Raw genomic sequence first — 27,478 nt, forward strand, 5'->3', positions numbered from 1 at the left:
CCAGTGACCCCAGTGACCCCAGTGACCCCAGTGACCCCAGTGACCCCAGTGACCCCGGTCCCTGTCCCTGTCCCTGTCCCTGTCCCTGTCCCTGTCCCACCCCATCCCACAGGGAATGCTCCCCGTCCTTCTCCCTGCAGGAATCCTCCCAAACATTGACCCAAACTTTTCCCTCAACTCTTGGGATTTCCCCGGTGCTTCCCTGTCCCTCTGCATCCACACAGCTCCAAAATATTCCCAGGAAAAGGGAGGGGGACACAACGGGAGCACGGCTGGCACCTCCCGGGATGGGGGAAGATCCCTGGGGAAGCTCCCACGGGAGTTCATGGAATATCCGTGGAATATCCAACCATTCCCACCCTCTGGAGCTCTCCTGGCCACTTCCCCAAACCCTTTTGGGACGGGATTGGGGTCACCCCTGTCCCGCAGCCTCCGCGGGGCTGGGAGGAGCTCTGGAGAGCTGCTGCCTTTGGAATTCCCTGGTTGGAATTCCCCGGGATCCGGCGGGACTCTGGAATTCCCTAGGGATGGTGTCAGGGCTGCTTTGAGGCGCCAGGACACGTGTGAGGGACAATTGTCCCTCGTCTCGGGTGACAGCAGCTGACAAAAACTGTCCCGGGGCCACGCGGGAGGGAAAACATTCCCGGCTCCCCCAGGGCTGGGAGAGCCGGGAATGTGCAGCTGGATCAGGGAAGGATCCAGGGAATCCTCGGAGCCTTTTGCAGAGGGAAAGGAGAGCTGGGATTTGGGGAAAGGGCTGGAGGGGCAGGAGCCAGGGAATGGCTCCCACTGGGAAAGGGGAGCTTGGGCTGGGATCTTGGGAAGGGATTCCTGGCTGGGCTGGAATTCCCAGAGAATCCCTGGATCCCTGGCAGTGTCCAAGGAAAGGTTGGAGCATCATGGGGTCATGGGAAGCGTCCCTGGAATGGGATTGAAGATCCATGAATCCCTGGATCCCTGAAAATGTCCGAGGAATGGTGGGATGGGATGGGATGGGATGGGATGGGATGGGATGGGATGGGATGGGATGGGATGGGATGGGATGGGATGGGATGGGATGGGATGGGATGGGATGGGATGCAGTGGGGTGCAGGCCCGGGGGTGGGTGCGGGTTGGGGCACAGGGCAGGGCTGGGATCTGGGATTTGGGAGCCGCTCCAGGGTTGGGATCTGGGATTTGGGAGCCGCTCCAGAGCTGGGATCTGGGATTTGGGAGCAGCTCCAGGGTTGGGATCTGGGCTCTGGGAGCCGCTCCAGGGCTGGGATCTGGGATTTGGGAGCCGCTCCAGGATTGGGATCTGGGCTCTGGGAGCAGCTCCAGGGTTGGGATCTGGGATTTGGGAGCAGCTCCAGGGCTGGGATCTGGGCTCTGGGAGCAGCTCCAGGGCTGGGATCTGGGATTTGGGAGCAGCTCCAGGGCTGGGATCTGGGATTTGGGAGCAGCTCCAGGGCTGGGATCTGGGATCTGGGAGCTGCTCCAGGGCTGGGATCTGGGATTTGGGAGCAGCTCCAGGGCTGGGATCTGGGCTTTGGGAGCAGCTCCAGGGCTGGGATCTGGGCTTTGGGAGCCGCTCCAGGGCTGGGATCTGGGCTCTGGGCTCCTTTCCCGGTACGGACGCCGCTCCCGGCCCTGGCTGCGCTCTGTGCCCCGGGCTCTGTCCCCGCCGCTGGGGACGCGGCCCCGCGCGACTCCCGCGTGTCGGGACGCGCATTCCGGGGTCCCCGGGGGCGCCGGTGCTGAAGGACAGCTCCGCCCCCTCCCCCTCCCTCCTCCCCCTCCCTCCTCCCCCTCCCTCCCCCCCATCCATCCCTCCCTCCCTCCTCCCGCTCCTCCGCCGGCCCCGCCGCCGCCGCGGCCGCCGCAGCCGCGCCTCGGCCGCCTCCCCCGGCCGCCCGCCGTGCCCGGGCGCTGCCGCCATGCCCCAGCCGGCCCCGCAGCCGCGCCCCGCAGCCGCCGCCGGCGCACCATGAAGCGGCAGAACGTGCGGACGCTGGCGCTCATCCTGTGCACCTTCACCTACCTGCTGGTGGGCGCCGCCGTGTTCGACGCGCTCGAGTCCGAGGCGGAGACGGCGGAGAAGCGGCGGCTGGAGGCCAAGAGCCAGGAGCTCAAGAGAAAGTACAACCTGAGCGCCGAGAGCTACCGCGAGCTCGAGCGGGTCGTGCTCAAGCTCAAGCCGCACAAGGCCGGCGTCCAGTGGAAATTCGCCGGCTCCTTCTACTTCGCCATCACCGTCATCACCACCATAGGTACCGGCTGCCCCCGCCCCGCCCGGCTCCCCGCGGGCAGCTCCCGGATCCGCTTTTTTTTCCCCCTTCTCACGCCAAGCGTGGGATCGGGGGATCCAGCCGGGAAGAGCCGGGAAACCCCCGCGTGTCCCCGAGGGAACGGGGCAAATCGGGAGCTCGGTTCTTTCGCCGCCTCCCCCCCCCCCCCCCCCGCCTCCGCCACTGCCGCCGCCCGTCCCGCTGGGATCGGGGAGAATCGGGAGCTCGGTTCCTCCAGAACCGGGAAAAACCCTCCAGGACCCCCCCGGCTCCATCCCTTGGGATCGGGGCGATCCCTCTGCCAGGACCCCCCTGGCTCCCATTGCTTGGGATCGGGGCGATCCCTCTGCCCGTGCCCCTCTGGCTTCCATTGCTTGGGATCGGGGCGAATTGGGAACTCGGTTCCTCTGGCACCGGGAAAAACCCGCCCGGACCCCCCTGGCTCCCATCCCTTGGGATCGGGGCGATCCTTCCCCGGCTCCTCCAGAACCGGGAAAATCCCTCCTGCACCTTCTGTCTCCCATCCCGGTGTTTTCGGGGCGATCCCTCTGCCCGAACCCCTCTGTCTCCCATTCCGATCCCTCTTACCGAACCCCCCCCTCTCCCATCCCTTGGGATCTGGGCGATCCTTCCCCTTCTGGGCTTCTCCAGAACTGGGAAAACCCTCCAGGACCCTCCTCCCTGTCTCCCATCCCGGTGTTTTAGGGGCGATCCGTCTGCCCGGAGCCTCTTCTCTCCCATTCTTTGGGATCGGGGCGATCCCTCTGCTCGGTTCCACCGGGAAAAACCTGCCCGGACCCCGCCGGCTCCCATCCCTTGGGATCGGGGTGATCCCTCTGCTCGGTTCCTCCAGAACCGGGAAAATCCTGCCCGGATTCCCGTCTCCCATCCCGATGTTTTCGGGGCGATCCCCCTGCCCGGATTCCCGTCTCCCATCCCGGTGTTTTCGGGGCGATCCCCCTGTCCGGACCCCCCTCTCTCCCATCCCCCGGGATTGGGGCGATTCCCCGGCCAAGCCCCCCCAAATCCCAATCCCGCCGCGCCCGGAGTTCCCCGCCCGACCCCCGGGATCCGGGAATTCTCCCGGAGCTTTGGGAGCTTTGGGATGTCGCTGTCACCCCCTGCCAGTGGCTCTGCTGCTCCGGACCCCCCTGTGGGACCCCCGGCCCGGGGGAGGGGACAGGGACGTGTCCCTATAGGGTCCCCAGCTCCATGGGGACAGGGATGTGTCCCCACCCTGCCAGGCTCTCCCAGGGGGTGTCACCGCTGTCCCCCACACTCAAGGATGTCCCCAGCCCCGACCCCACCCTGGGAAGTGTCACTGGGGGTGGCCTCTTTGGGACCTACGCTGCTGTCACCCGCACTGTCACCCTCCTGTCATCCCCTGTCACCCACATTGTCACCCCCCGTCACCCCTCTGGCCTTTGGGTCCCCTCCAGGGGTGGCCGGGGTCACCCAGTGTCCCCAACTGCCCCAAAAACTCAGCGCTCTGTGCGGGCCTGAGGGGTGGGGACAGCGAGGGGACAGTGAGGGGACAGCGAGGGGACACAGGGGACAGCAGGGGACAGCGCAGGGGACAGAGGGGACACAGGGGACAGCAGGGGACACAGGACCCTGGCCGCCATTCCATGGGCCCCACGGTCCCCAGGAGATGCTGGAGGGATGGGATGGGATAATGGGGTGGGATGATGGGATGGGATAATGGGGTGGGACAATGGGGTGGGGCAGGTTTGTGACAGATTTCGGGGTGTCCCTGCACTCCCACATGGATTTTGATGTTCCGGTGGATTCCCAGGACTGGGACACGGATATTGGGGCGCCTGTTTGTTCCCGGGGGTAAGATCCAGGTACTGGCGTGCTCGTTGATTCCCAGATTTGGGATATTGGGATGTTTCCCAGGCCCGGAATCCCGGTGTTGGGATGCAAAATAATTCCCGGAGCTGAAACACGAGCTTGAGGTGTCCGGTATTCCCTCAGTGTTCTTTATTCCAGGGCTGTTATCCCGGTGTTTGTTATTCCCAGAGCTGTTATTCCCGCCCTCAGGGTATTCCTTATTCCCAGAGCTCTTATCCCGACGTCAGGCTGTTATTCCCGGGGCTGTTATCCCGGTGTCAGGCTGTTATTCCCGGGGCTGTTATCCCGGTGTCAGGCTGTTATTCCCGGGGTTGTTATCCCGGTGTTTGTTATTCCCAGGGCTATTATCCCAGTGTCAGGCTGTTATTCCAGAGCTGTTATCCCGGTGTCTGCATTCCCAGATATTTTATCCCGGTGTTTGTTATTCCTAGAGTTGTTATCCCGGTGTCAGGCTGTTATTCCAGGGCTGTAATCCCAGTGTTTGTTATTCCCAGGGCTGTTGTTCCCACCCTCAGGGTGTTCCTTATTCCCAGAACTGTTATCCCGGTGTCAGGCTGTTATTCCAGAGCTCTTATCCCGGTGTCAGGCTGTTATTCCCGGGGCTGTTATCCCGCTGCCAGTGTCAGGCTGTTCGTTATTCCCAGGGCTGTTATTCCCGGTGTTTATTGTTCCCATTATCCCGGTGTCAGGGTGTTCGTTATTCCTGGAGTTGTTATCCCGGTGTTTGCTGTTTCCGGAGCTGTCATCCCACTGTTTATTATTCCCATTATCCCGGTGTTTGTCATTCCCATTATTCCCATTATCCCACTGTTTATTATTCCCATTATCCCACTATTTTGCAATCTCATTATCGTGTTATCCCGGTGTTTGTCATTCCTGTTATCCGGTGTTTATTATTCCCATGATCCCTGTATTTTTCAATCCCGTTATCCTGTTGTTTATCATTCCCATTATCCAACATTTGCCATTCCCATTATCCCGGTGTTATCCATTCCTGTTATCCCAGTGTTTGCCATTCCCGTTATCCCATTATCCAAACATTTGCCATTCCCTTTATCCTGGTGTATTCCATTCCCGTTATCCTGGTGTATTCCATTCCTGTTATGCCTGTGGTTTTCAATCCCGTTATCCTGTGTTTGTCATTCCCATTATCCAAGTATTTGTCATTCCCATTATCCCATTATCCCGCTGTTTCCCATTCCCATTATCCCCCTATTTCTCATTCCCAGTCCCGTTATCCCCCTATTTCCCATTCCCATTATCCCAGTTTTTACCATTCCCATTATCCCGGTGTTTCCCATTCCCGTTATCCCGGTGTTTCCCATTCCCGTTATCCCGGTGTTTCCCATTCCCGTTATCCTGCTATTTCCCATTCCCGTTATCCCAGTTTTTACCATCCCCGTTATCCCGGTGTTTCCCGTTCCCGTTATCCCAGTTTTTACCATTCCCATTATCCCGGTGTTTCCCATTCCCGTTATCCCGGTGTTTCCCATTCCCATTATCCCAGTGTTTCCCATTCCCCTTATCCCGGTGTTTCCCATTCCCGTTATCCCGGTGTTTCCCATTCCCGTTATCCCGGTGTTTCCCATTCCCATTATCCCGGTGTTTCCCATTCCCGTTATCCCGGTGTTTCCCATTCCCGTTATCCCGGTGTTTCCCATTCCCGTTATCCCGGTGTTTCCCATTATCCCGGTGTTTCCCATTCCCGTTATCCCAGTTTTTATCATTCCCCTTATCCCGGTGTTTCCCATTCCCGTTATCCCGGTGTTTCCCATTCCCATTATCCCGGTGTTTCCCATTCCCCTTATCCCGGTGTTTCCCATTCCCGTTATCCCGGTGTTTCCCATTCCCGTTTTGCCGGGAGCAGCTGGGAAAGCTCTGGAAGTGCGGCCGAGCCGCTGATGCTGGACGGGAGGGAGGGGCTGGGAATCTCCAGCGGGATCCAGCCCATCCCAAGGATCCTGGAATTCTGGAAAGGGACACGGACCCACTGGGATGGATCCCAAGGAGCCGTGACCGCGGGCAGGGATCGGGATCCCGCTCTGCCTCTCCCAGAATTCCCAATCCCGCAGCCAGGAGCTGGGAATGCTGGAGTGGGGCTGATCCAAACCCAACCGCCACATCCCAAAAAATTCCTGCTGCTCCCGGCTCTCCAAACCTTAAACTCTGGAGCCGGGAGCCGCTTTGGGACTGGGATGAGCATTCCCAGTATCCCAAATGCGTGTCCTGGCTGGGAATGGCCCCAAATATCTTTCCCTGAATCCAGCCCGGTTTTCCCGGAATTTTCTGGGATGTGGGAGAACACCAGATGTGCGGGAAGATGGATTTGCCCAAAATTCCATGATTTGGGCTGCCGGATATGGCAGCAAATCTGGGATGAAAGGAGACCCTTCCAAATCCAGGCCTGCCAGGGAAAAGGAGGAGAAAATCCCAGAATTTCCATGGAATTGGATTTTACAGGGCAGGAAAAAAAAGGGATTTTTCCAGGAATTCGCCACCCAGCTCTTGGCGGGACAGGGAAAAGCCAGGCTGGGATCGGGAAGCGGCTCCTGAGGAGGGGAGAAGGAAAATCCGGGATTCCGGATCCTGCTGGGAAAAGCTGGAATCCATTTGGGTTTTTTCCCCCCTTTATCCGTGAAAAAATTCGGGAGAGGAGCAGCTCCAAAGCTTTTCCCTCGGGAATTCCCGAGCAATTCCAGAGGGGAATGTCCCCAGGGGGGTGGCAGTGTCACCCACGCGTGTCCCTTGTCACCTCTGCCACTGTCCCGAGCCGGGGCGGGCTCTGGATGGCTTCCCAAAAAAAACTGATCCCAAAAAAACCCTATCCCAGAAAAAAAAAAAAAAAATCTCAAAAATCCCTAGCCCAAAAAAAAAACCCCGAGCCCAAAAAACACAATCCCAAAACTCCCCATAAAAAAAAAAAAAAAAGAACAACAACAAAAACAAAAAACCTCCAAAAAAAAAAATCAGGAAAAAAAACCAATCCCAAAAAAACCGATCCCCAAAAAAAACTCATCCCAAAAATCCCGAGCCCAAAAAACACAATCCCAAAAATCCCCATTAAAAAAAAAAAAAAAAAAAAAAAAAAAAAAACCTCCAAAAAAAGCAAAAAAAAAAAAAAAAAAAAAAATCAGGGAAAAAACCCGATCCCAAAAAAACCCATCCCAATAATCCCGAGCCCAAAAAAAATCCCCGAGCCCAAAAAACACAATCCCAAAACTCCCCAGAAAAAAAAAAAAACCCAAACAAAAACCAAACAAACAAACAAAAAAAATCCCCCAAAAAAACTAAAAAAAAAAAAAAAAAAAAAAAAAAAAAAAAAAAAAAAAAGCAAGCAAAAAAAAAAAACCCCAAACAAAACAAAAAAAGCCAACCAAAAAAAAAAAAAAAATCAGGAAAAAAACCCGATCCCCCAAAAAAAAAACCCATCCCAAAAACCCCGCGGCCGTGAGCAGAGAGGAGCAGGTGGCAAATGCCACCGCGGTGTCACCATCTGTCACCGCCCGCCCCCCGCCCGAGCCTCTGTCACGGGAGCGGCGCCCGCGGCGGCAGCGGGAGGACACCGGGCCCTCTGTCCCCGTTTGTCACCTCCTGCCCCCCCGTGTCACCTCCTGCCCCCTTTGGCCTCCCCCTGTCCCCATTTGTCACCCGCCTCCTCCTCCTTCTGTCCCCGCGGTGTCCCTGTCCCCTCCTGTCCCGCTTCGGTCCCCTCTGTCCCCCTGTCCCTTTCCTGTCCCTCTGTCCCCACAGTCCCCTCCTGTCACCCTCTGTCCCCTCCTGTCCCTTTCCTTTCTCCCCCATCACCCACTGCCCCCCTTGTCACCTTCCTGTCCCCGTTGTCCCCCCCATGACCCCCTGTCCCCCCTGTCCCCCCCTTCCTGTCCCGCGTGTCCCCTCAGTCCCCCTCAGTCCCTCCTGTCCCCCCCCAGGTGCCACCACCCCTGTCCCCACTGTCGCCTCTGTCCCCTTCCTGTCCCTTCTGTCCCCCTGTCTCTCCTGTCCCTCTGTCCCCACGGTCACCCCCTGTCCCCTCTGTCCCCCTTGTCCCCTTCCTGCCGCCACTGTCCCCCTGTCCCTCTCCTGTCCCCTTGTCCCCTCTGTCCCCCCAGGTGCCACCGCCCCTGTCCCCAGCCCGTGCCACCCCCGGGCCCTGGGATCGGGAAGGGTTTGGGGACAGCGCTGTCACCTCCGGCCGCGGTGCCACCACCGGCCTGGGGACGAGGCGCCGAATTCCCGGGATTTGGGAGGAGCAGAGCAGGAAAAACCCCGGGAATTGTTGGGAATCGCTGGGAATCGCTGGGAATTGTTGGGAATCATTGGGAATAGTTGGGAATCGCTGGGAATAGTTGGGAATTGCTGGGAATCACTGGGAATCACTGGGAATTGTTAGGAATTGTTTGGAATAGTTTGGAATAGTTGGGAATCGCTGGGAATCGCTGGGAATTGTTTGGAATAGTTAGGAATTGCTGGGAATTGTTGGGAATTGTTGGGAATTGCTGGGAATTGTTGGGAATTGTTGGGATAGTTGGGAATTGCTGGGAATTGCTGGGAATTGCTGGGAATTGTTGGGATCCCAAGCGTGGAGCTCTTTGGGGACGGCTCCCCCGCCCTCCATCCCCTCGGGACATTCCTGCTCCCATTCCACAATAAAAAACATTCCCGTGGCAATCACCGGTGGCTCCTTGGAACTGGGAATGGGATTTGGAATCAGCAGGGAAAGGGGGAAAACTCGGCCGCATTCCAGGGCTGGAATTCCTTCCCACCCCTCCAGACGTTCCTGTTTCCACAAAAAAAAAAAAAAAAAAACAAACCAAACATTTCCATGGAAATCTGTGGTGGCACCTCCCGAACCAACCACAGGCTCTGGAATTAACAGGGAAGGGGGAATATTCCCAGAATTCCTGTTCCCTCCTGGGTTTTCCCAGAGAAATCAACCCTGGCCATCCCGGGAATTGTTGGACAGCAGAGCCGGGAAATCAGGAAATCAGGAAATCGGGAAATCAGGAAATCGGGAAATCAGGAAATCGGAAAATCAGGAAATCGGGAAATTAGGAAATCGGGGTCGCTTCCCTCCCTTCCCTCCTTTCCCTGCTCCACGCTGGGATTCCAGGATGTTCCTCCTGGATGTTTTCCTGCCGGGAATGAGCAGGAAGGGGATGGATGAGGGCGTGGAGAATTCCCACTGGGATCAGAGTCGCTTCCCAGTGGGGTTTAGGGGTGACAATCCCAGCCCGGATCCGGGATCCGGAGCCTTTTCCAGGGAATCCAGGCAAGGCCGAGGCTGGGGAGGCCTCCTGGTTTTTCCCATGGGATTCAGCACAAGGATCGGGATCAGGGCCCCTCTGGATCCTCCCTCTCCCATCCCCCTCTCCCTCCCAGGCCATAAATTCCCGGCTTTTTTCCATCCAGGAGTGACACCAGCCATTAATTCCCGCTCCTGGCCTTTCCCAGCTGATTGCTCCTTAAATCCCAGCAAATCCCGACTGGCAGCAAGGAATGAAAGCCACGGGCCAGGGGGATCAGGGCCAGGAAAAACCATCCCAGATTTCTGGAGGTTTGGGAGTTTTCCCGATTTTTCCCAGACCAGGGCTGCTGGTGGATCGGGGTGGATCCAAGAGCCTGGAATGGGATTTTTGGGAAGGATGGAATCAGGGGATTCCCAGGGGAAAGGGACTGGATCCGTTCCTCATCCCTGTCCTGCATCCCCATTCCCATCTCACATTCCCACCCCACATCCCCATCCTGTATCCCAGATCCCCGTATCCACACCCTGCATCCCCATTCCTGCCCTGCATTCCCACCCTGTATCCACACCCCACATCCCCATCCCACATCTTCATCCCATAATTCCCATCCCATAATCTCAATCCCGCATCCCCATTCCCATCCCATATCCTCATCCCATAATCTCCATCCCACATCCCATCCCCATCCCCATCCCATATCCCCATTCCAATCCCTGTCCCATATCCCAATCCCATATCCCAATCCCATATCCCCATCCCATATCCCCATCCCACATTCCATATCCCCATCCCCATCCCACATTCCCATCCCAATCCCCATCCCACATCCCCATCCCATATCCCAATCCCTATCCCCATCCCATATCCCCATCCCACATCCCCATCCCATATCCCAATCCCAATCCCCATCCCAATCCCACATCCCCATCCCAATCCCCATCCCAACCCCTGTCCCATATCCCAATCCCACATCCCCATCCCAATCCCCATCCCAATCCCCATCCCAATCCCCATCCCACATCCCCATCCCACATCCCCACCCCAATCCCCATCCCATATCCCCATCCCCATCCCAACCCCTGTCCCATATCCCAATCCCAATCCCCATCCCATATCCCATATCCCCATCCCCATCCCCATCCCCATCCCAATCCCTGTCCCATATCCCGATCCCCACCCCAATCCCCATCCCAATCCCCATCCCACATCCCCATCCCAATCCCCACCCCATATCCCCATCCCACATCCCCATCCCAATCCCCATACCAATCCCTGTCCCATATCCCGATCCCAAGCCCATCCCAGGGATCTTTGGGAATCCTGCCAGGGCCGGGGGCTCTGTCCCTGCCCAGAGGGGCTCGGGACCCCCTGGATGCTCCGGGTGGGAATTCCCTGCCTGGACCAGGGTCCCCGTCCCCGGGAAGGACCTGGACACCATCCCTGCCCATTTTGGGACAGAAATCCATCTGAAAATCCCTAAGGGAATTTTTATTCCTGCTGGAGCCGCTGGCCCACCCCCAAAACAGCGGGATCACCCCCTCGGGGTGCCCCAGCCCATTCCCGGGGTATCCCACCTTTTCCATGGGCTCCGGACCCCCCTTCCCCCCCTTTTCCAGGCAGAGGGGAGGGCCGGCTCGGGGGGGCCGGGAAGGGCCTGGCGGGGCCCCAGAATCCAAGGAAAAATTGCCAGTTTTGGCACAAACAGGGAGCTTGGCCGGCGCCGGGATTTTCCATGACTCCATCCCGGCCCCCCCCCCGGCTGCGGGAGGCGCTGGGAGGGGGGAACGAGGCACCCCCCACACCCCAAAATATCCGCGGGGAGATCCCACTGTGGATCCCGATCCCGTTGGGAATGGCACAGGGATAATCCCACTGGGAATGGGGAGTCCTGGGGGTCCCCGATCCTTGAGATCCCGGGGGGGGTCCCAGATTGTCCCAGCGCCCCCTGCAGGGAATGACATCCCCCCTTTTCCGGGGGAAAATGTGGGAGAGGGGAGAGAGGGAGCGGAGGGGATTTGGGGATGGGGAAGGAGAGAGGGATGGATGGATGGATGGATGGATGGATGGATGGATGGATGGATGATGGATGGATGGATGGATGGATGGATGGATGGATGGATGGATGATGGATGGATGGATGGATGGATGGATGGATGGATGGATGGATCCATGGATGGATGGATGGATGGATGGATGGATCCATGGATGGATGGATGGATGATGGATGGATGGATGGATGGATGGATGGATGGATGGATGGATGATGGATGGATGGATCCATGGATCCATGGATGGAGGGATGGAGGGAGGGACAGATGGATCCATGGACCGATGGATGGATGGATCCATGGATAGAGGGATCCATGGATGGATGAGAGGATCCATGAATGGATCCATGGATGGATGGATGGATGGATGGATGGATGGATACAAGGAACACCTGGAACAGGGACAGTTGGGATTTTGGGAGTCCTGCTCTCCCTCCAGCTCTTCATTCCCAGTTCAGCCCTTCCCAGATCCCTCTGCTCCAGCTGCAGGAGCTCTCCCCGTGTCCCCTCCCGCTGCCCCCAGCCCCATTTATGGATTTTGGTGTCCCTGTGTCCCCTCCCGCTGCCCCCAGCCCCATTTATGGATTTCGGTGTCCCCGTTTCCCTTCCAGCAGCCCCCAGCCCCATTTCTGGATTTCGGTGTCCCCGTGTCCCCTCCTGCAGCCCCCAGCCCCATTTATGGATTTCGGTGTCCCCATGTCCCTTCTCACAGCCCCCAGCCCCATTTATGGATTTCGGTGTCCCCGTGTCCCCTCCCGCAGCCCCCAGCCCCATTTATGGATTTCGGTGTCCCCATGTCCCTTCTCACAGCCCCATTTCTGGATTTCGGTGTCCCTGCAGGTGTCCCGGCCCTGTCCCTCAGTGCCAGCTCCAGGTTTTCCCGGGACAGTTGGGAATCCTGCAGCCCCCAGCAGCTGCTGCCTTTCCCTGTTCCCGGGAATGCCGGGGGCTCCTGGGGGACAGCTGTGTCCCCTCCCCCGCCCGGGGACAGCTGGGGTGGCGGGGCTCGGTGCCAGCGCTGGGAACAGCGGGATGGGGATGGCGCTGGGAACAGCGGGATCTTCACTGGGAACAGCGGGATCCTCACTGGGAACAGCGGGATCCTCACTGGGAACAGCGGGATCCTGACTGGGAACAGCGGGATCCTTACTGGGAACAGCGGGATCCTGACTGGGAACAGCGAGATCCATACAGGGAACAGCGGGATCCTGACTGGGAACAGCGGGATCCTTACTGGGAACAGCGGGATCCTTACTGGGAACAGAGGGATTTTCACTGGGAACAGAGGGATCATCACTGGGAACAATGGGACCATTACTGGGAACAGCGGGACGGGGATGGCGCTGGGAACAGCAGGATCTTCACTGGGAACAGCGGAATTTTCACTGGGAACAGCGGGATCCTGACTGGGAACAGCGGGATCCTGACTGGCAGCACTGGGATGTGGGGAAGGGCTGGCACGAGGAGGCTCCTTCCATCCCCCTGTCCCGTTCCCTGAATCTCCCTGTCCAAGCTCCCTGAATCGCATCCCCTGCTTCCCTGAATCCCCTGCCCCATTCCCTAAATCCCCTGCTCCATTCCCTAAATCCCCTGCCCCATTCCCTAAATCCCCTGCTCCATTCCCTAAATCCCCTGCCCCATTCCCTAAATCCCCTGCCCCATTCCCTAAATCCCCTGCTCCATTCCCTAAATCCCCTGCTCCATTCCCTGATTCCCTGACCCATTTCCTGCATCTTCTGCTCCATTCCCTGATTCCCAGCCCCATTCCCTGCACACCCAGCCCCATTCCCTGATTCCGGGCCCCATTCCCTGGTTCCCTGAATCCTCATTCCCTGATTCCCAGCCCCATTCCCTGCACACCCTGCCCCATTCCCTGCACTCCCAGCCCCATTCCCTGATTCCCAGCCCCATTCCCTGCACACCCAGCCCCATTCCCTGATTCCCAGCCCCATTCCCTGATTCCCTGAATCCTCATTCCCTGATTCCCAGCCCCATTCCCTGCACACCCTGCCCCATTCCCTGCACACCCAGCCCCATTCCCTGATTCCCAGCCCCATTCCCTGATTCCCAGCCCCATTCCCTGATTCCCTGCCCCATTCCCTGATTCCCAGCCCCATTCCCTGCACACCCAGCCCCATTCCCTGATTCCCAGCCCCATTCCCTGGCTCCTCAAACCCCCTGCCCCACTCCCCACATTCCCTTCCCCATTCCCTGGGGTCTCACCCCCTTCCCACCCTCCCAGCCCCATTCCCGATGATCCTTTCCCCCCGCTCCCCATTCCCAGCGCTCTCCCGCAGCTGTCCCGCTAATCCCGGCCATCCATCCGTCGCTCGGGCAGCGGGATCCGCTCCAGGCCCGGGGCCAGCCCTGCACCTGCTCCGGGGCCGCGTCCAGCCCCGCTCCTCCAGCCCTAAAAAGGGCAGGATCGGCCGCGTTCCTTCGGGACGTGTCATCCTCCCTGCCCGGGGACACGATCCCCGCTCCCGGCCCTTCCCGGCCCCAGCGCTGCCGGGACACCCCGGGAGCCGGGCAGGACTGGGGGGCAGCGGCTGGGAATCATTCCCGGCGGGTTTCCAGCCTGGGATGTGCCCCTGCTCTCCAGCACAATTCCTCGCCACCCGCGGGTCCCGGAGGGATTTGGGGGTCACCCCCCCCCCACCCCGTGCCCTTTTCCCGGTTTTTCGCTCTTCCCGCTGGCTGGATCTGCCATTCCCGACCTTCCCCCCATCCTCAGACGTGCCGGAGCTCAGGCAGCTCCTGCTAAAACCGGGAACGGGGGGGGATCGGGGGATTGACCGACGCTTGGAGAGCTCATAAACTCCCTTCCCTCGGGAAAGAGGGCTAAAAATAGCTCCGGGAGGCCGGGGAGGGATGGAGAGGGATGGAAAAGGGAGGAAGATGCTCAGGGAGGTTTTTGGAAAGGCACCCGTGGGTGCTGCTGGCGGTTCCATCCCCAAAATCCGTCCCGAACAGCTGGAAGGGGGAGATTCGGGAATTTTTGGGAGGGGGATGGTGAAGGGTGGGATGAGAGTTCGGGATGGAGCACGGGGAGCAGGGAAGGGATACAGGGAACAAGGAGAGAGGGATACAGGGAACAGGGAAGGGAGAGAAAGAACAGGGAAGGACAGAAAAAACAGGGAAGGACGGAAAAAACAGGGAAGGACAGAAAAAACAGGGAAGGACAGAAAAAACAGGGAAGGGACAGAAGGAACGGGGAAGGGACAGAAGGAACAGGGAAGGGACAGAAGGAACGGGGAAGGACAGAAGGAACAGGGAAGGACAGAAAGAAGAGGGAGAGAGGGACACGAGGAGTGAGAAGGACACAAGGAGCAGGGAGGGGGCACACAGAGCAGGGGTGGATCGGGGGATGCTCTTGAGTGTTGCTCAGGTGATGCTCAGGGGATTATTTCAGGTGTTGCTCAGGTGCTGCTCAGGTGTTGTTCAGGTGTTGCTCAGGGAATCCTCTCAGGTGATGTTCAGGTGTTGCTCAGGTGATGCTCAGGGGATTATTTCAGGTGATGCTCTCAGGTGATGCTCAGGTGATGTTCAGGTGTTGTTCAGGTGTTGCTCAGGGAATCCTCTCAGGTGATGTTCAGGTGTTGCTCAGGAAATGCTCTCAGGTCATCCTCAGGCCGTGATTTCAGGTGCTGCTCTTCAGCAATGTCCCGATGATGCTCTCAGCTGATTCTCAGCTGACATCTCAGGTGGTGCTCAGGTGATGTTTGCTGGTGATGCTCTGAGGTGATGGTCCCAGGTGATGTTCAGGGAACGCTCTCAGGTGATACTCAGGGAATGCTCAGGTGATGTTCAGGGAATGCTCAGGTGATGCTCAGGGAATGCTCTCAGGTGATGCTCAGGTGATGATTTCAGCTGTTGCTCTTCAGTGATGTCCAGGTGATTCTCCCCAGGTGTTTCTCAGGGGATGCTCAGGTGATGCTCTCAGGTGATGCTCTCAGGTTATGTTCAGGTGATGCTCAGGGAATGCTCTCAGGTGATGTTCAGGTGACGATTTCAGCTGTTGCTCTTCAGCGATGTCCAGATGACGCTCTCAGGTGATTCTCCCCAGGTGTTTCTCAGGGGATGCTCAGGGAATGCTCAGGGGATGCTCTCAGGTGATGCTCAGGTGATGATTTCTGGTGATGCTCTGCGGTGATGGTCCCAGGTGATGTTCAGGGAACGCTCTCAGGTGATACTCAGGGGATGCTCAGGGGATGCTCTCAGGTGACATCTCAGGTGATGTTCCAGCGATTCTCAGGTGATATTTTCTGGTCATGCTCTCAGGAGTTTCCCAGATGTTTCCCAGATATTTCCCAGGGAGTTTCCCAGATGTTCCCTGGGAGTTTCCCAGATGTTTCCCAGATATTTCCCAGATGTTTCCCAGATGTTCCCTGGGAGTTTCCCAGATGTTTCCCAGATGTTTCCCGGGTGTTTCCCGGGTGTTTCCCAGGTGTTTCCCAGGTGTTTCCCAGATGTTTCCCAGATGTTTCCCGGGTGTTTCCCAGGTGCTGCTCAGTGATGCTCCAGGGATGTTCTTTGGGGATGCTCAGGGGTTGCTCTCCAGAGACGATCTCAGGTGCCACTCTCAGGTGTCACTTTAACTCCATGGATTCCTTCTCATGGATTCCCTCCCATGGATTCTCTCCATGAATTCCCTCCCATGGATTCTCTCCCATGGATTCCCTCTCCATGGATTCCCTCTCCATGGATTCCCTCCCATGGATTCCCTCTCCATGGATTCCCTCCCATGGATTCTCTCCCATGGATTCCCTCCCATGGATTCTCTCCCATGGATTCCCTCCCATGGATTCCCTCCCATGGATTCTCTCCCATGGATTCCCTCCCATGGATTCCCACCCATGGATTCCCTCCCATGGATTCCCTCCCATGGATTCCCTCTCCATGGATTCCCTCCCATGGATTCTCTCCCATGGATTCCCTCCCATGGATTCCCTCCCATGGATTCCCTCCCATGGATTCCCTCCCATGGATTCCCTCCCATGGATTCCCTCCCATGGATTCCTTCCCATGGATTCCCTCCCATGGATTCCCTCTCCATGGATTCTCTCTCCATGGATTCTCTCCCATGGATTCCCTCCCATGGATTCTCTCCATGAATTCCCTCCCATGGATTCTCTCCCATGGATTCCCTCCCATGGATTCCCTCCCATTGATTCTCTCCCATTGATTCTCTCCCATGGATTCCCTCCCATGGATTCTCTCTCCATGGATTCCTTCCCATGGATTCTCTCCCATGGATTCTCTCTCCATGGATTCCCTCCCATGGATTCCCTCTCCATGGATTCCCTCCCATGGATTCCCACCCATGGATTCCCTCCCATGGATTCCCTCCCATGGATTCTCTCCCATGGATTCCCCCTCCATGGATTCCCTCCCATGGATTCTCTCCCATGGATTCTCTCTCCATGGATTCCCTCCCATGGATTCCCTCTCCATGGATTCCCTCCCATGGATTCCCACCCATGGATTCCCTCCCATGGATTCCCTCCCATGGATTCTCTCCCATGGATTCCCCCTCCATGGATTCCCTCCCATGGATTCTCTCCCATGGATTCTCTCTCCATGGATTCCCTCCCATGGATTCCCTCCCATGGATTCTCTCTCCATGGATTCCCCCTCCATGGATTCTCTCCCATGGATTCTCTCTCCATGGATTCCCTCCCATGGATTCCCTCTCCATGGATTCCTTCTCCATGGATTCCCTCCCATGGATTCCCTCCCATGGATTCCCTCCCATGGATTCTCTCCATGGATTCCCTCCCATGGATACCCTCCCATGGATTCCTTCCCATGGATTCCCTCCCATGGATTCTCTCCCATGGATTCTCTCCCATGGATTCCCACCCATGGATTCCCTCCCATGGATTCTCTCCATGGATTCCCTCCCATGGATTCCCTCCCATGGATTCCTTCCCATGGATTCCCTCCCATGGATTCCCTCCCATGGATTCCCTCCCATGGATTCTCTCCATGAATTCCCTCCCATGGATTCCCTCTCCATGGATTCCCTCCCATGGATTCCCTCCCATGGATTCCCGCCCATGGATTCCCTCCCATGGATTCCCGCCCATGGATTCCCTCTCCATGGATTCTCTCTCCATGGATTCCCGCCCATGGATTCCCTCCCATGGATTCCCTCCCATGGATTCCCTCCCATGGATTCCCTCTCCATGGATTCCCTCCCATGGATTCCCTCCCATGGATTCCCGCCCATGGATTCCCTCCCATGGATTCCCGCCCATGGATTCCCTCCCATGGATTCCCTCCCATGGATTCCCGCCCATGGATTCCCTCCCATGGATTCCCGCCCATGGATTCCCTCCCATGGATTCTCTCCCATGGATTCTCTCTCCATGGATTCCCTCCCATGGATTCCCTCTCCATGGATTCCCTCCCATGGATTCCCTCCCATGGATTCCCGCCCATGGATTCCCTCCCATGGATTCCCGCCCATGGATTCCTTCCCATGGATTCCCTTCCATGGATTCTCTCCCATGGATTCCCTCCCAGAGTCTCCGAGGAAGATCCTGCTCCTTCCTGCTCCTGTTTTTTTCTTGGAAAGGGAAAGAAGGGAAATGGAAAGGGAAAGGAAAAAGAGAAAGGAAAATTAAGGGGAAAAAGAAAGGAAAAGGAATAAAAGGAGGAAAAGAAGGAAAAGGAGAAAAGTGAGAAAGAAAAAGTCGGAAAAGAAAGAAAGAAAGAAAGAAAGAAAGAAAGAAAGAAAGAAAGAAAGAAAGAAAGAAAGAAAGAAAGAAAGAAAGAAAGAAAGAAAGAAAGAAAGAAAGAAAGAAAGAAAGAAAGAAAGAAAAGGAAAGGAGGAAAAAAATTTAAAAAATAAAAGGAGGAAAAGGGGAAAAAGAAATGGAGAAATTAAGAAAAGGAAAAGGAAAAGGAAAAGGAAAAGGAAAAGGAAAAGGAAAAGGAAAAGGAAAAGGAAAAGGAAAAGGAAAAGGAAAACAAAGAAAAGTAATAAAAGAAAAATGGAAAGGGAAAGATAAAGGGAAAGGAAGAAAAGGAACAGCAAAGGAAAAGGAATAGGAGAAAAAGGAAGAAAGAGAGGAAAATAAGGAAAACAGAAAAATGAGAAAGAAGAAAGATAAAGGGAAATTAAGGAAGGGAAGGAGAAGGAAAGGGATTGGAAGGCGAGAGGGAAAGGGATGGAAAAGGGACAGGAAAGGGAAGCAGCTGGTCCCTGTCACCCCGTGCCAAGCCCTGCCCTGGCATCCCGGGATCCATCCGGGATAAATCCCGTGGGCAGCGGGAGGGGTCACGGGAGCAGCCCCTGGGTGGCGGGACAGGACAAACGGAGCCCTTGGCCCTGGGGGCCGCCAAAATTCCCGATTTCCCCGTGTCCGGAGAATCCGGGATGGGAATTTTGGGAACTGGGATCTCCCATTCCCAAATCCAGGGGTCCATCCAGACATCGCCACCGGCACAGCATCCCCAGAGGAGCTTCCTCTGGATCCCTGGGAGTGTCCAAGGAAACGCTGGATGGAGCTTGGGACAACCTGGGATAGGGGAAGGAGGAGGGGCTGGAACAGGACGGGATTTGAGGCCCCTTCCCACCCAAACCATTCCATGATTCCTCGATAAAGGACACTGAGAATCCATGCAGGGGGATCTCTGTGGAAGGCAGGGATGGAAAAGGCAGGAAAAGGGAAGGGAGACACTTCCTGGAGTCCCGAATTCCCAGTGAAGCCCCTGGATCCCAAAACTCTCAGAGAGGAGTTGGGATGGGGATGGATCCAATGCCAGGCTGGGAGAGCCGGGAATGTGCAGCTGGATCAGGGAAGGATCCAGGGAATCCTCGGAGCCTTTTGCAGAGGGAAAGGAGAGCTGGGATTTGGGAAAGGGCTGGAGGGGCAGGAGCCAGGGAATGGCTCCCACTGGGAAAGGGGAGCTTGGGCTGGGATCTTGGGAAGGAATTCCTGGCTGGACTGGGATTCCCAGAGAATCCCTGGATCCCTGGGAGTGCCCTAGGGAAGGCTGGAGCACCCTGGGATCGTGGGAAGCGTCCCTGGGATGGGATTGAAGTCCATGGATCTCATCCCAAACCATTTCGGGTTTCTGGGATCCAGGACACTCAGGATCCATCCCGAGGGATTTTTATGGAATTGGGGGATGGAAAAGGGAAGGGAGACCCTTCCTGGAGACCTTAATTCCCAGTGAAGCCTCTGAATCCTGAAATTAATTCCCAGTGAGGAGTTGGGATGGGGATGGATCCAATGCCAGGCTGGGAGAGCTGGGAATGGAGGATATTCCCTGGGAAATGGGGAAGAATTTGGGAAGGAATTCCTGTCTGGGAGGCAGGTGAGGAACCGGGCTGGAATTCTCGGAGAATCCCTGGAAACATCCAAGGAATGGCTGGAACACCCTGGGATGGCGGGATTGGAATCGGGTGACCTGATTAATTAAATTCCCTTCCCACCCAAACCGCTCCACGATAATTCCGTGAGGATTCCCTCTCAGCTCCTTCCCACTCCAGCCTCCCTTTAACTCCTTTTCCCAGGATCCGCCCTGGGACGCTGGGATGCGTCAGGACCGGGACAGGATGAACTCCGAGCTCCCTCCCCACCCAACCACTCTCCGATCTTTTCCCCCCCTCAGGCTACGGGCACGCAGCGCCCAGCACGGACGGCGGGAAGGTTTTCTGCATGCTCTACGCGCTGCTGGGCATCCCGCTGACGCTGGTGATGTTCCAGAGCCTGGGCGAGCGCATCAACACCCTGGTGCGCTCGCTGCTGCGCCGCCTCAAGCGGCGGCTGGGCATGCGGCGGCCGGAGGTGTCGATGGCCAACATGGTGACCATCGGCTTCTTCTCGTGCGTCAGCACCCTCTGCATCGGCGCCGCCGCCTTCTCGCACTACGAGAACTGGAGCTTCTTCCAGGCCTACTACTACTGCTTCATCACGCTGACCACCATCGGCTTCGGCGACTACGTGGCGCTGCAGAAGGACCAGGCGCTGCAGACTCAGCCGCAGTACGTGGCCTTCAGCTTCGTCTACATCCTGGCGGGGCTGACGGTCATCGGCGCCTTCCTCAACCTGGTGGTGCTGCGCTTCATGACCATGAACGCCGAGGACGAGCGGCGCGACGCGGAGCAGCGGGCGCTGCTCAGCCGGGCGGCCCCGCCGGGAGCCGCGCCCGGAGCCGCCCCCGAGGCGGCCGCGGTGGCCCCGGCCGAGAGCGGCTTCAGGAACGTGTACGCCGAGGTGCTGCACTTCCAGTCGGTGTGCTCGTGCCTGTGGTACAAGAGCCGCGAGAAGCTGCAGTATTCCATCCCCATGATCATCCCCAGGGATTTGTCCAGCTCGGACACGGGCGTGGGGCGCAGCCACTCGTCGCCCGCCCGCTGCCCCGAGACCCCGCAGCACCGCTGCTTCTGCCGGCCCCGGCGCTCCGCCGTCAGCTCCGTGTCCACCGGGCTCCAGAGCCTGGCGGCCTTCCCGGGGTTCGCCAAGCGCCGCAGCTCCGTGTAGCCCCTTCTCCCCCCTCCCCGCGCACAGCCCGGATCCCTCCCAGACTCCGGATTTTTAATTTCGAACCTCTTGGTTTAACGGGTTTTAATTTCACCGAAACAAAACAAAACAAAACCAAAAAAAAACCACTCCTTGAAAATGTGAAGCTCAGGAGAGCCTCGGAATCCGGCGGGATCGGGGGGCAGCCTGTCCTGCCCTCTCCACGCTCCGCATCCTCGGGAATTCCCCTGGAAGCGCAGGGGGGCCGCGGAAATCAGGCTAAGAGGGGCTTAGCCGGAGCTTTTCCACATCAGCCTGCCGGAAAAGCAGCCGGGAGTCACGTAGGCTGCTCCAAACCCCGCGACCTGGGGCTGTCTTAACCCTTTGCGGGGGAATTCTGGATTCGGGATTCAGCGGGAATCATCCCTGAGAGGCGCGGAATTCCCACGTCCATCCTCGCCGAGGGGCTGGGATTGCTCCCCTCGGGAAGGTGTTCCGGGGACAATTTGGGGTATTCTCCCCTGGGATCCCCATCTCCGTCCTCCCCAGGGCTCCAGGGGTGGAATTGTTCCCCTCAGGGAGGTTTTTGGGGATAACCCGGGATGTTTCCCCATTTCCGTTCTCTCCAAAGCTCTGGGGATGGAACTGCTCCTCCTGGGAAGGTATTTTGGGGACAATTTGGGGTGTTTTTAAAGGGATCTCCATCTCCACCTTCCCCAAGGCTCCAAGGATGGAATTGTTCCCCTCAGGGAGGTATTTTGGGATATTTTCCCATGGGATCCCCATTTCCATCCTCACCGAGACTCCAGAAATGGAATCTTTACCCCGGGAAAGCATTTTGGGGGAATTGTCCCTTGGGATCCCCATCTCCATCCTCCCCAAGGCTCCAGGGATGGAATTGTTCCTCTCAGGGAGGTTTTTTTTTGGGATATTTTCCCCTTGGATCCTCATCTCCCTCCTCACTGAGACTCTGGGAATGAAATTTTTCCCTCGGGGAGGAATTTTGGGGACAGTTATCCTCCGGGATCCCCATTTCCATCCTCACCAGGACTCCGGGGATGGAATCTTTCCCTCGGAGAGGTAACTGGGGGAAATTTGGGATGTTGCAGCACTTTTCCATCCTTTCTTCCACACCCTTTCCACCCCCAGCGCTGGGATACTCCCGGAATTCCCCGGGGTCCCCCAGGGGTCACCTCTGTCACCACCCCCCCGACATTCCCACCTTTCCAGGACGGGATTTTCCCCTCCCACACCCAAACCCCCCTCGAGGGGACACAGAGGGGACACGGGGGGACCCTCCTGGAGCCCTGGGGGTGGCAGGGGGGGACTTTGGGGACGTTTTGTCACCTTTCCAGAGAGGAAAATCCATGGATTTCTGATCCTCGAGCTGGACATATGTGAGATTCCAGAGGATATTTGTTACAAATGGCGCTACCCGTGGAATTCCAGGAATATCCATCGCAGAGGAGGCTCGGGGGACACTTCCTGATGATTCCAGGGAGGAATTCCCGCATCTTCCTCGTCCAAGGGTGCCCGATTCCCGCCGGGAAGGGTTCCCTGGTTCTCATGCCAAAGCCGCTTTGTCCCGCGGGGTTCAATTCCTTGGAGAGAGAAATAAAGGATTGATGGAAGCTCGGGAGTGCCTGGGATCTTCCCGAGGGATGTGGAGAGGGAGGAGGGGCTGGGAGAGGAGGATCCCGATCCTTGGGGATCCCGGTTTGCTTCCAGTAATTCCCATGGGATCTGGGAGAGGAGGATCCCGATCCTTTGGGATCCTGGCTTTGTTTCCAGTCCTTCCTTTGGGGTTGGGAGAGGAGGATCCCAAATCTCTGGGATCTTAGCATCACATCCAGTCCTTCCTTTGGAATTGGGAGAGGAGGATCCCGATCCTTGGGGATCCCGGTTTGCTTCCAGTGATTCCATGGGATCTGGGAGAGGAGGATCCCAATCCTTTGGGATTTCAGCATTGCCTCCAGTCCTTCCCTTGAGGTTGGGAGAGGAGGATCCCAAATCTCTGGGATCTTAGCATCACATCCAGTCCTTCCTTTGGAATTGGGTGAGGAGGATCCCGATCCTTTGGGATCCTGGTTTGCTTCCAGGGATTCCATGGGATCTGGGAAAGGAGGATCCCAAATCTCTGGGATCTTAGCATCACATCCAGTCCTTCCTTTGGAATTGGGTGAGGAGGATCCCGATCCTTTGGAATCTCAGCATTGCCTCCAATCCTTCCCTTGGGATTTGGGAAAGGAAGATCCCAATCCTTTGGGATCCCCTCATCACCACCAGTCCTTCCCTTGGGATCTGGGAAAGGAGGATCCCGATTTTCTGGGACTTGGGATTCTTCCCTCGGGGTCTGGGAAAGGAGGATCCTGATCCTGTGGGATCTCAGCATCACCTCCAATCTTTGCCTCAGGATCTGGGAAAGGAGAGTCCGGATCCTCTGGGATCTCAGCTCCTTCACTTGGGATCTGCAGGGGGGAGAGGATGACTGGGATCCACTGGGATCCACTGGGATCCACTGGGATCCTCTTGGATCCTCTTGGATCTGCTGCTCCACCCATTCCCAGGGAAGTGTCGGGGTTGGAATGGGATTGGATTGGATGGGATTGGATTGGATGGGATTGGATTGGATTGGATTGGATTGGATTGGATTGGATTGGATTGGATTGGATTGGAGGTCACTTTCCCCTTGTCCTGTCCCTCCAGCCCTTTCCCAAGTCCCTCTCCAGCTCTCCTGGAGTCCCTCTAGGCCCTGGAAGCAGGTCAGAGGATTCCCTGGATGAATCTCTTCTCCAGGTGGACACTCCCAGCTCTCCCTGTCTGGGTTCAGAGCATCTCCATGTTCTTCCTTAATTTCTGCCCCTGGAATTCAGCTGGAGGGACATCCATCCATTCATGGATCCATCCATCCATCCATCATCCATCCATCCATCCATCCATCCATCCATCCCTCCATCCCTATTTTCCAGCCTAAATTCCCGATGGAGAACAGAACTGAGCCAGGGCATTCCCAGGGCCAGGTCACAAAACTTCTCCAGCATTTGGGAACACGAAACATTCCCATGGAATCCAGAGGGATCCCAGGTTCTGCTCCAGCAGCTCCAGGGACGCTGGAGCCTCCAGGCAGATTCCCGAGGGATTCAGGAATCCTGAGCCAATTTTTTTTCCCCTATTAAAGAGTTTAAATTTTCCCTGTCAGCCATATCCCAAATATTTACAGTCCATCGGAGCAGCTTAAAATTCCTGGTGTGAGGCACGAGCCGTGGGGGAAGCTCATCCCAGGGCTCATCCCAGGGCTCATCCCGACTCCTCTGAGCCACCGGGAATGGCAGGAGAAGGGGTGGGGAACAGGGGGAAAATTGTGGAAATGGAGGGATTTGGGGGAAAAAAAATAAAGGAAAAATAGGGCTGGTTTGGGATGCAAAGGAATTCCTTGCAATTAAGGATTTATTTTTTTAGGAATTTCTTATTAAATATTTAAATTTTCCCCTGAGAAGGAACAGTTGTCCTGGGCAATTTTATCCCAGTTTATCCCAGACATGTTTATCCCAGATTTACCCTGGGCAGGTTTATCCCGGGTTTATCCCAGACAGGTTTATCCTGGGCAGATTTATTCCAGGTTTATCCCAGACATGTTTATCCCGGGCAGGTTTATCCCAGACATGTTTATCCCGGGCAGGTTTATCCCGAGTTTATCCCGGGCAGGTTCATCCCGGACAAGTTTATCCCGGGCAGGTTTATCCAGGTTTATCCCGAGTTTATCCTAGCCAGGTTTATCCCGGGTAGGTTTATCCTGGGTTTATCCCGGACAGGTTTATCCCGGATTTATCCCAGGTATATCCCGGGCAGGTTTATCCCAGACAAGTTTATCCCGGGCAGGTTTATCCAGGTTTATCCCGGGTTTATCCCGGGCGGGTCCTGCGGGTCCCGAATCCCGGGAACGGATCCCGGCCCCGCTCCGCCAGCGCCACCTGCCGGACACGGGAGGGGGCGGCGGCACCGGGACAGAATTCCCAGGATAAGATTCCCCAAACAAAATTCCAAGACAGAATTCCAGGACAGAATTCCCAGGGCAGAATTCCCAAGACAGGATCTCCGGGACACAATTCCCGGGAAAGAATTCCCCAGGACAGAATCCCAGGACAGAATTCCCAAGACGGAATCCCAGGACAGAATTCCCAAGACGGAATCTCCGGGACACAATTCCCGAGAAAGAACTCCCCAGGACAGAATCCCAGGATAGAATCCCAGGACAGAATTACAAGGACAGAATTCCCAGGACAGAATTCCAAGGACAGAATCCCCAGGACAGAATTCCCCAGGACAGAATTCCTAAACCAGAATATCCGGGACAGAATTCCCGGGACACCATTCTCGGGAAAGAATTCCCGAGACTGAATTCCCAGGACAGAATTCCCAAGACAGAATCTCCGGGACACAATTCCCGGGAAAGAATTCCCCAGGACAGAATCCCAGGACAGAATCCCAGGATAGAATTCCAGGACAGAATCCCAGGACAGAATCCCAGGATAGAATTCCAGGACAGAATTCCCGGGACAGAATTCCCGGGACAGAATTCCCAGGACAGAATTCCCGGGACAGAATTCCCGGGACAGAATTCCCGGGACAGAATTACCAGGACCGGCGGCACCGCAGACGCAGAGGGCGGGTGTGGGCGTGGCCATGCAAATTAGGGGGCGTGGCTCCGTGACGCATATCGCTCATGGGCGTGGCTTTCCTCCTTGGGGGCGTGGCCAGAGGGGCGTAACCCGCACTTTGTATTTTTGGGGGCGTGCTCGGTGGGCGTGGTTCCACTGGGGGCGTGTCCTGGGGGCGTGTCCCCGTTTGGGGGCGTGTCCGGGCCGTGTCCCTTTGGGGGGCGTGTCCCTTTGGGGGGCGTGTCCCTTTGGGGGGCGTGTCCCGTTTTTGGGGGTGTGCGGGGCCGTGTCCCGTCGCGGCGGTGCCGGGGGGTTCATGGCGCGGTCCCGGTACCCGCGGTCACCCCCGGGATGAGTCAGCCCCGAATCCCCCGGAAAACCGGGATGGGAGGGGTCCCGGCGGGGGTTGGGACATTCCCGCCTGGATTTGGGGGACACTTGGGGTCTGTGGGACGGGGAATCCGCATCCGAAGGGGGATTGGAGCGCCCAAAAATGGGGGGCTGGGGCAGCCCAGCCTGGGGTTCGGCGATTTTTAGGGAGCTGGAGTCCCTCGGGATCCGGAGTTTTGGGACAGGGGGTGTCCCTTTCCCGGTGTCCCTTTCCCGGTGTCCCATTCCTGGCTCTCAATCAACCCCGAGATCCCAAATCCAGATTTTTGGGGTTGTCCCGTTCCTGGCTGTCACTCAATCCCGGGATCCCAGATCCAGATTTTTGGGACAGGGGGTGTCCCATTCCCAGTGTCCCACTCCCGGGGGCACTCGCGATCCGGGATTTGGGGTCCCATTCCTGGCTGTCACTCAATCCCAGGATCTCAGATCCAGATTTTTGGGACATGGGGTGTCCCATTCCCGGTGTCCCATTCCCGGCGTCCGTTCCCAGCTGTCAATCAATCCCAGGATCCCAGGTCCGGATTTTGGGACAGGGGGTGTCCCATTCCCGGTGTCCCTTTCCCGGTGTCCCATTCCCGGTGTCCGTTCCCAGCTGTCACTCAATCCCGGGATCCCAGCCAGGATCCCGCCAGCCCGGGGCAGCCCCGGCGGTGTCACCTTCCCTGGGGACATCCCAGTCCCGGAAGTGTCCCGGAGCGGGATTTCGGGATTTTGGGATGATCCCCTCCCAGGTGGGCGGACAGCTTGAGCGCTCCCGGCTGCGATGGGACGGAGGAGCGCAGGTTCCAGCAGTCCTTCCTGCAGGTGGGACACATTCCCAATTCCTGCCCCGTTCCTGGTTCAAATCCCATCACTGATCCCTCCCCATCCCTGACCCCTGCCCCGCTCCTGATCCCTCCCCATTCCTGATCCCAGCCCCATTCCTGATTCAAACCCCATTCCTGATCCATCCCCATCCCTGATCCCTCCCCGTTTCTGATCCCAGCCCCATTCCTGATCCCAGCCCCATTCCTGATTCAAATCCCATTACTGATCCCTCCTCATTCCTGATTCAAATCCCATTACTGATCCCAGCTCCATTCCTGATCCCAGCCCCATTGCTGATCCCTCCCCATTCCTGATCCCAGCCCCATTCCAATTTCCAGCCCTATTCCCATTCCCCGCCCCATTCTTGATCTCTTCCCCATTCCCAATCCCAGCCCCATTCCTTGTTCCATCCCCACATTCCTGCAGGGGGCCCCCCCATCCCAGTTTCCAGCTCCCATCCCAGTATCCCGCTCCCATCCCAGTATCCCGCTCCCATCCCAGTTTCCAGCTCCCATCCCAGTTTCCAGCTCCTATCCCAGTATCCCGCTCCCATCCCAGTTTCCAGCTCCCATCCCAGTATCCCGCTCCCATCCCAGTTCCCAGCCCCCCTTTCCTGCAGGTGAGGCCCCATTCCAGCTTCCAACCTTCTTTTCCATGTTCTAGACCCTCATCCCAGCTTCCAGGTCCTCTTTCCAGCTGCCAGCTCCACATTCCAGCTCCCACACCTATTTC

At 57.2% G+C, this 27,478-nt stretch overlaps 1 protein-coding gene across 1 annotated transcript; it reads left to right on the plus strand.

The window, feature by feature from the left end:
• Window positions 1–1,860: 1,860 nt before the first annotated feature.
• Window positions 1,861–21,330, plus strand: LOC130266333 (potassium channel subfamily K member 3-like). Its single transcript, XM_056515639.1, has 2 exons — window positions 1,861–2,249; window positions 20,041–21,330. The coding sequence occupies exons 1-2, from the start codon at window positions 1,967–1,969 to the stop codon at window positions 20,910–20,912; spliced, it is 1,155 nt and encodes a 384-aa protein (XP_056371614.1). The 5' UTR covers window positions 1,861–1,966; the 3' UTR covers window positions 20,913–21,330.
• Window positions 21,331–27,478: the final 6,148 nt, after the last annotated feature.

Source organism: Oenanthe melanoleuca, unplaced genomic scaffold (genome assembly GCF_029582105.1).
Source record: "Oenanthe melanoleuca isolate GR-GAL-2019-014 unplaced genomic scaffold, OMel1.0 S017, whole genome shotgun sequence".
NCBI lineage: Eukaryota > Metazoa > Chordata > Aves > Passeriformes > Muscicapidae > Oenanthe > Oenanthe melanoleuca.

Excerpts from the sequence above, each read along its gene's own strand:
- LOC130266333 (XM_056515639.1), top strand. The coding sequence starts at position 1,967 with ATGAAGCGGCAGAACGTGCGGACGCTGGCGCTCATCCTGTGCACCTTC. Across the intron at positions 2,250-20,040 it reads CACCGTCATCACCACCATAG|GCTACGGGCACGCAGCGCCC; the intron begins GTACCGGCTGCC and ends TCCCCCCCTCAG.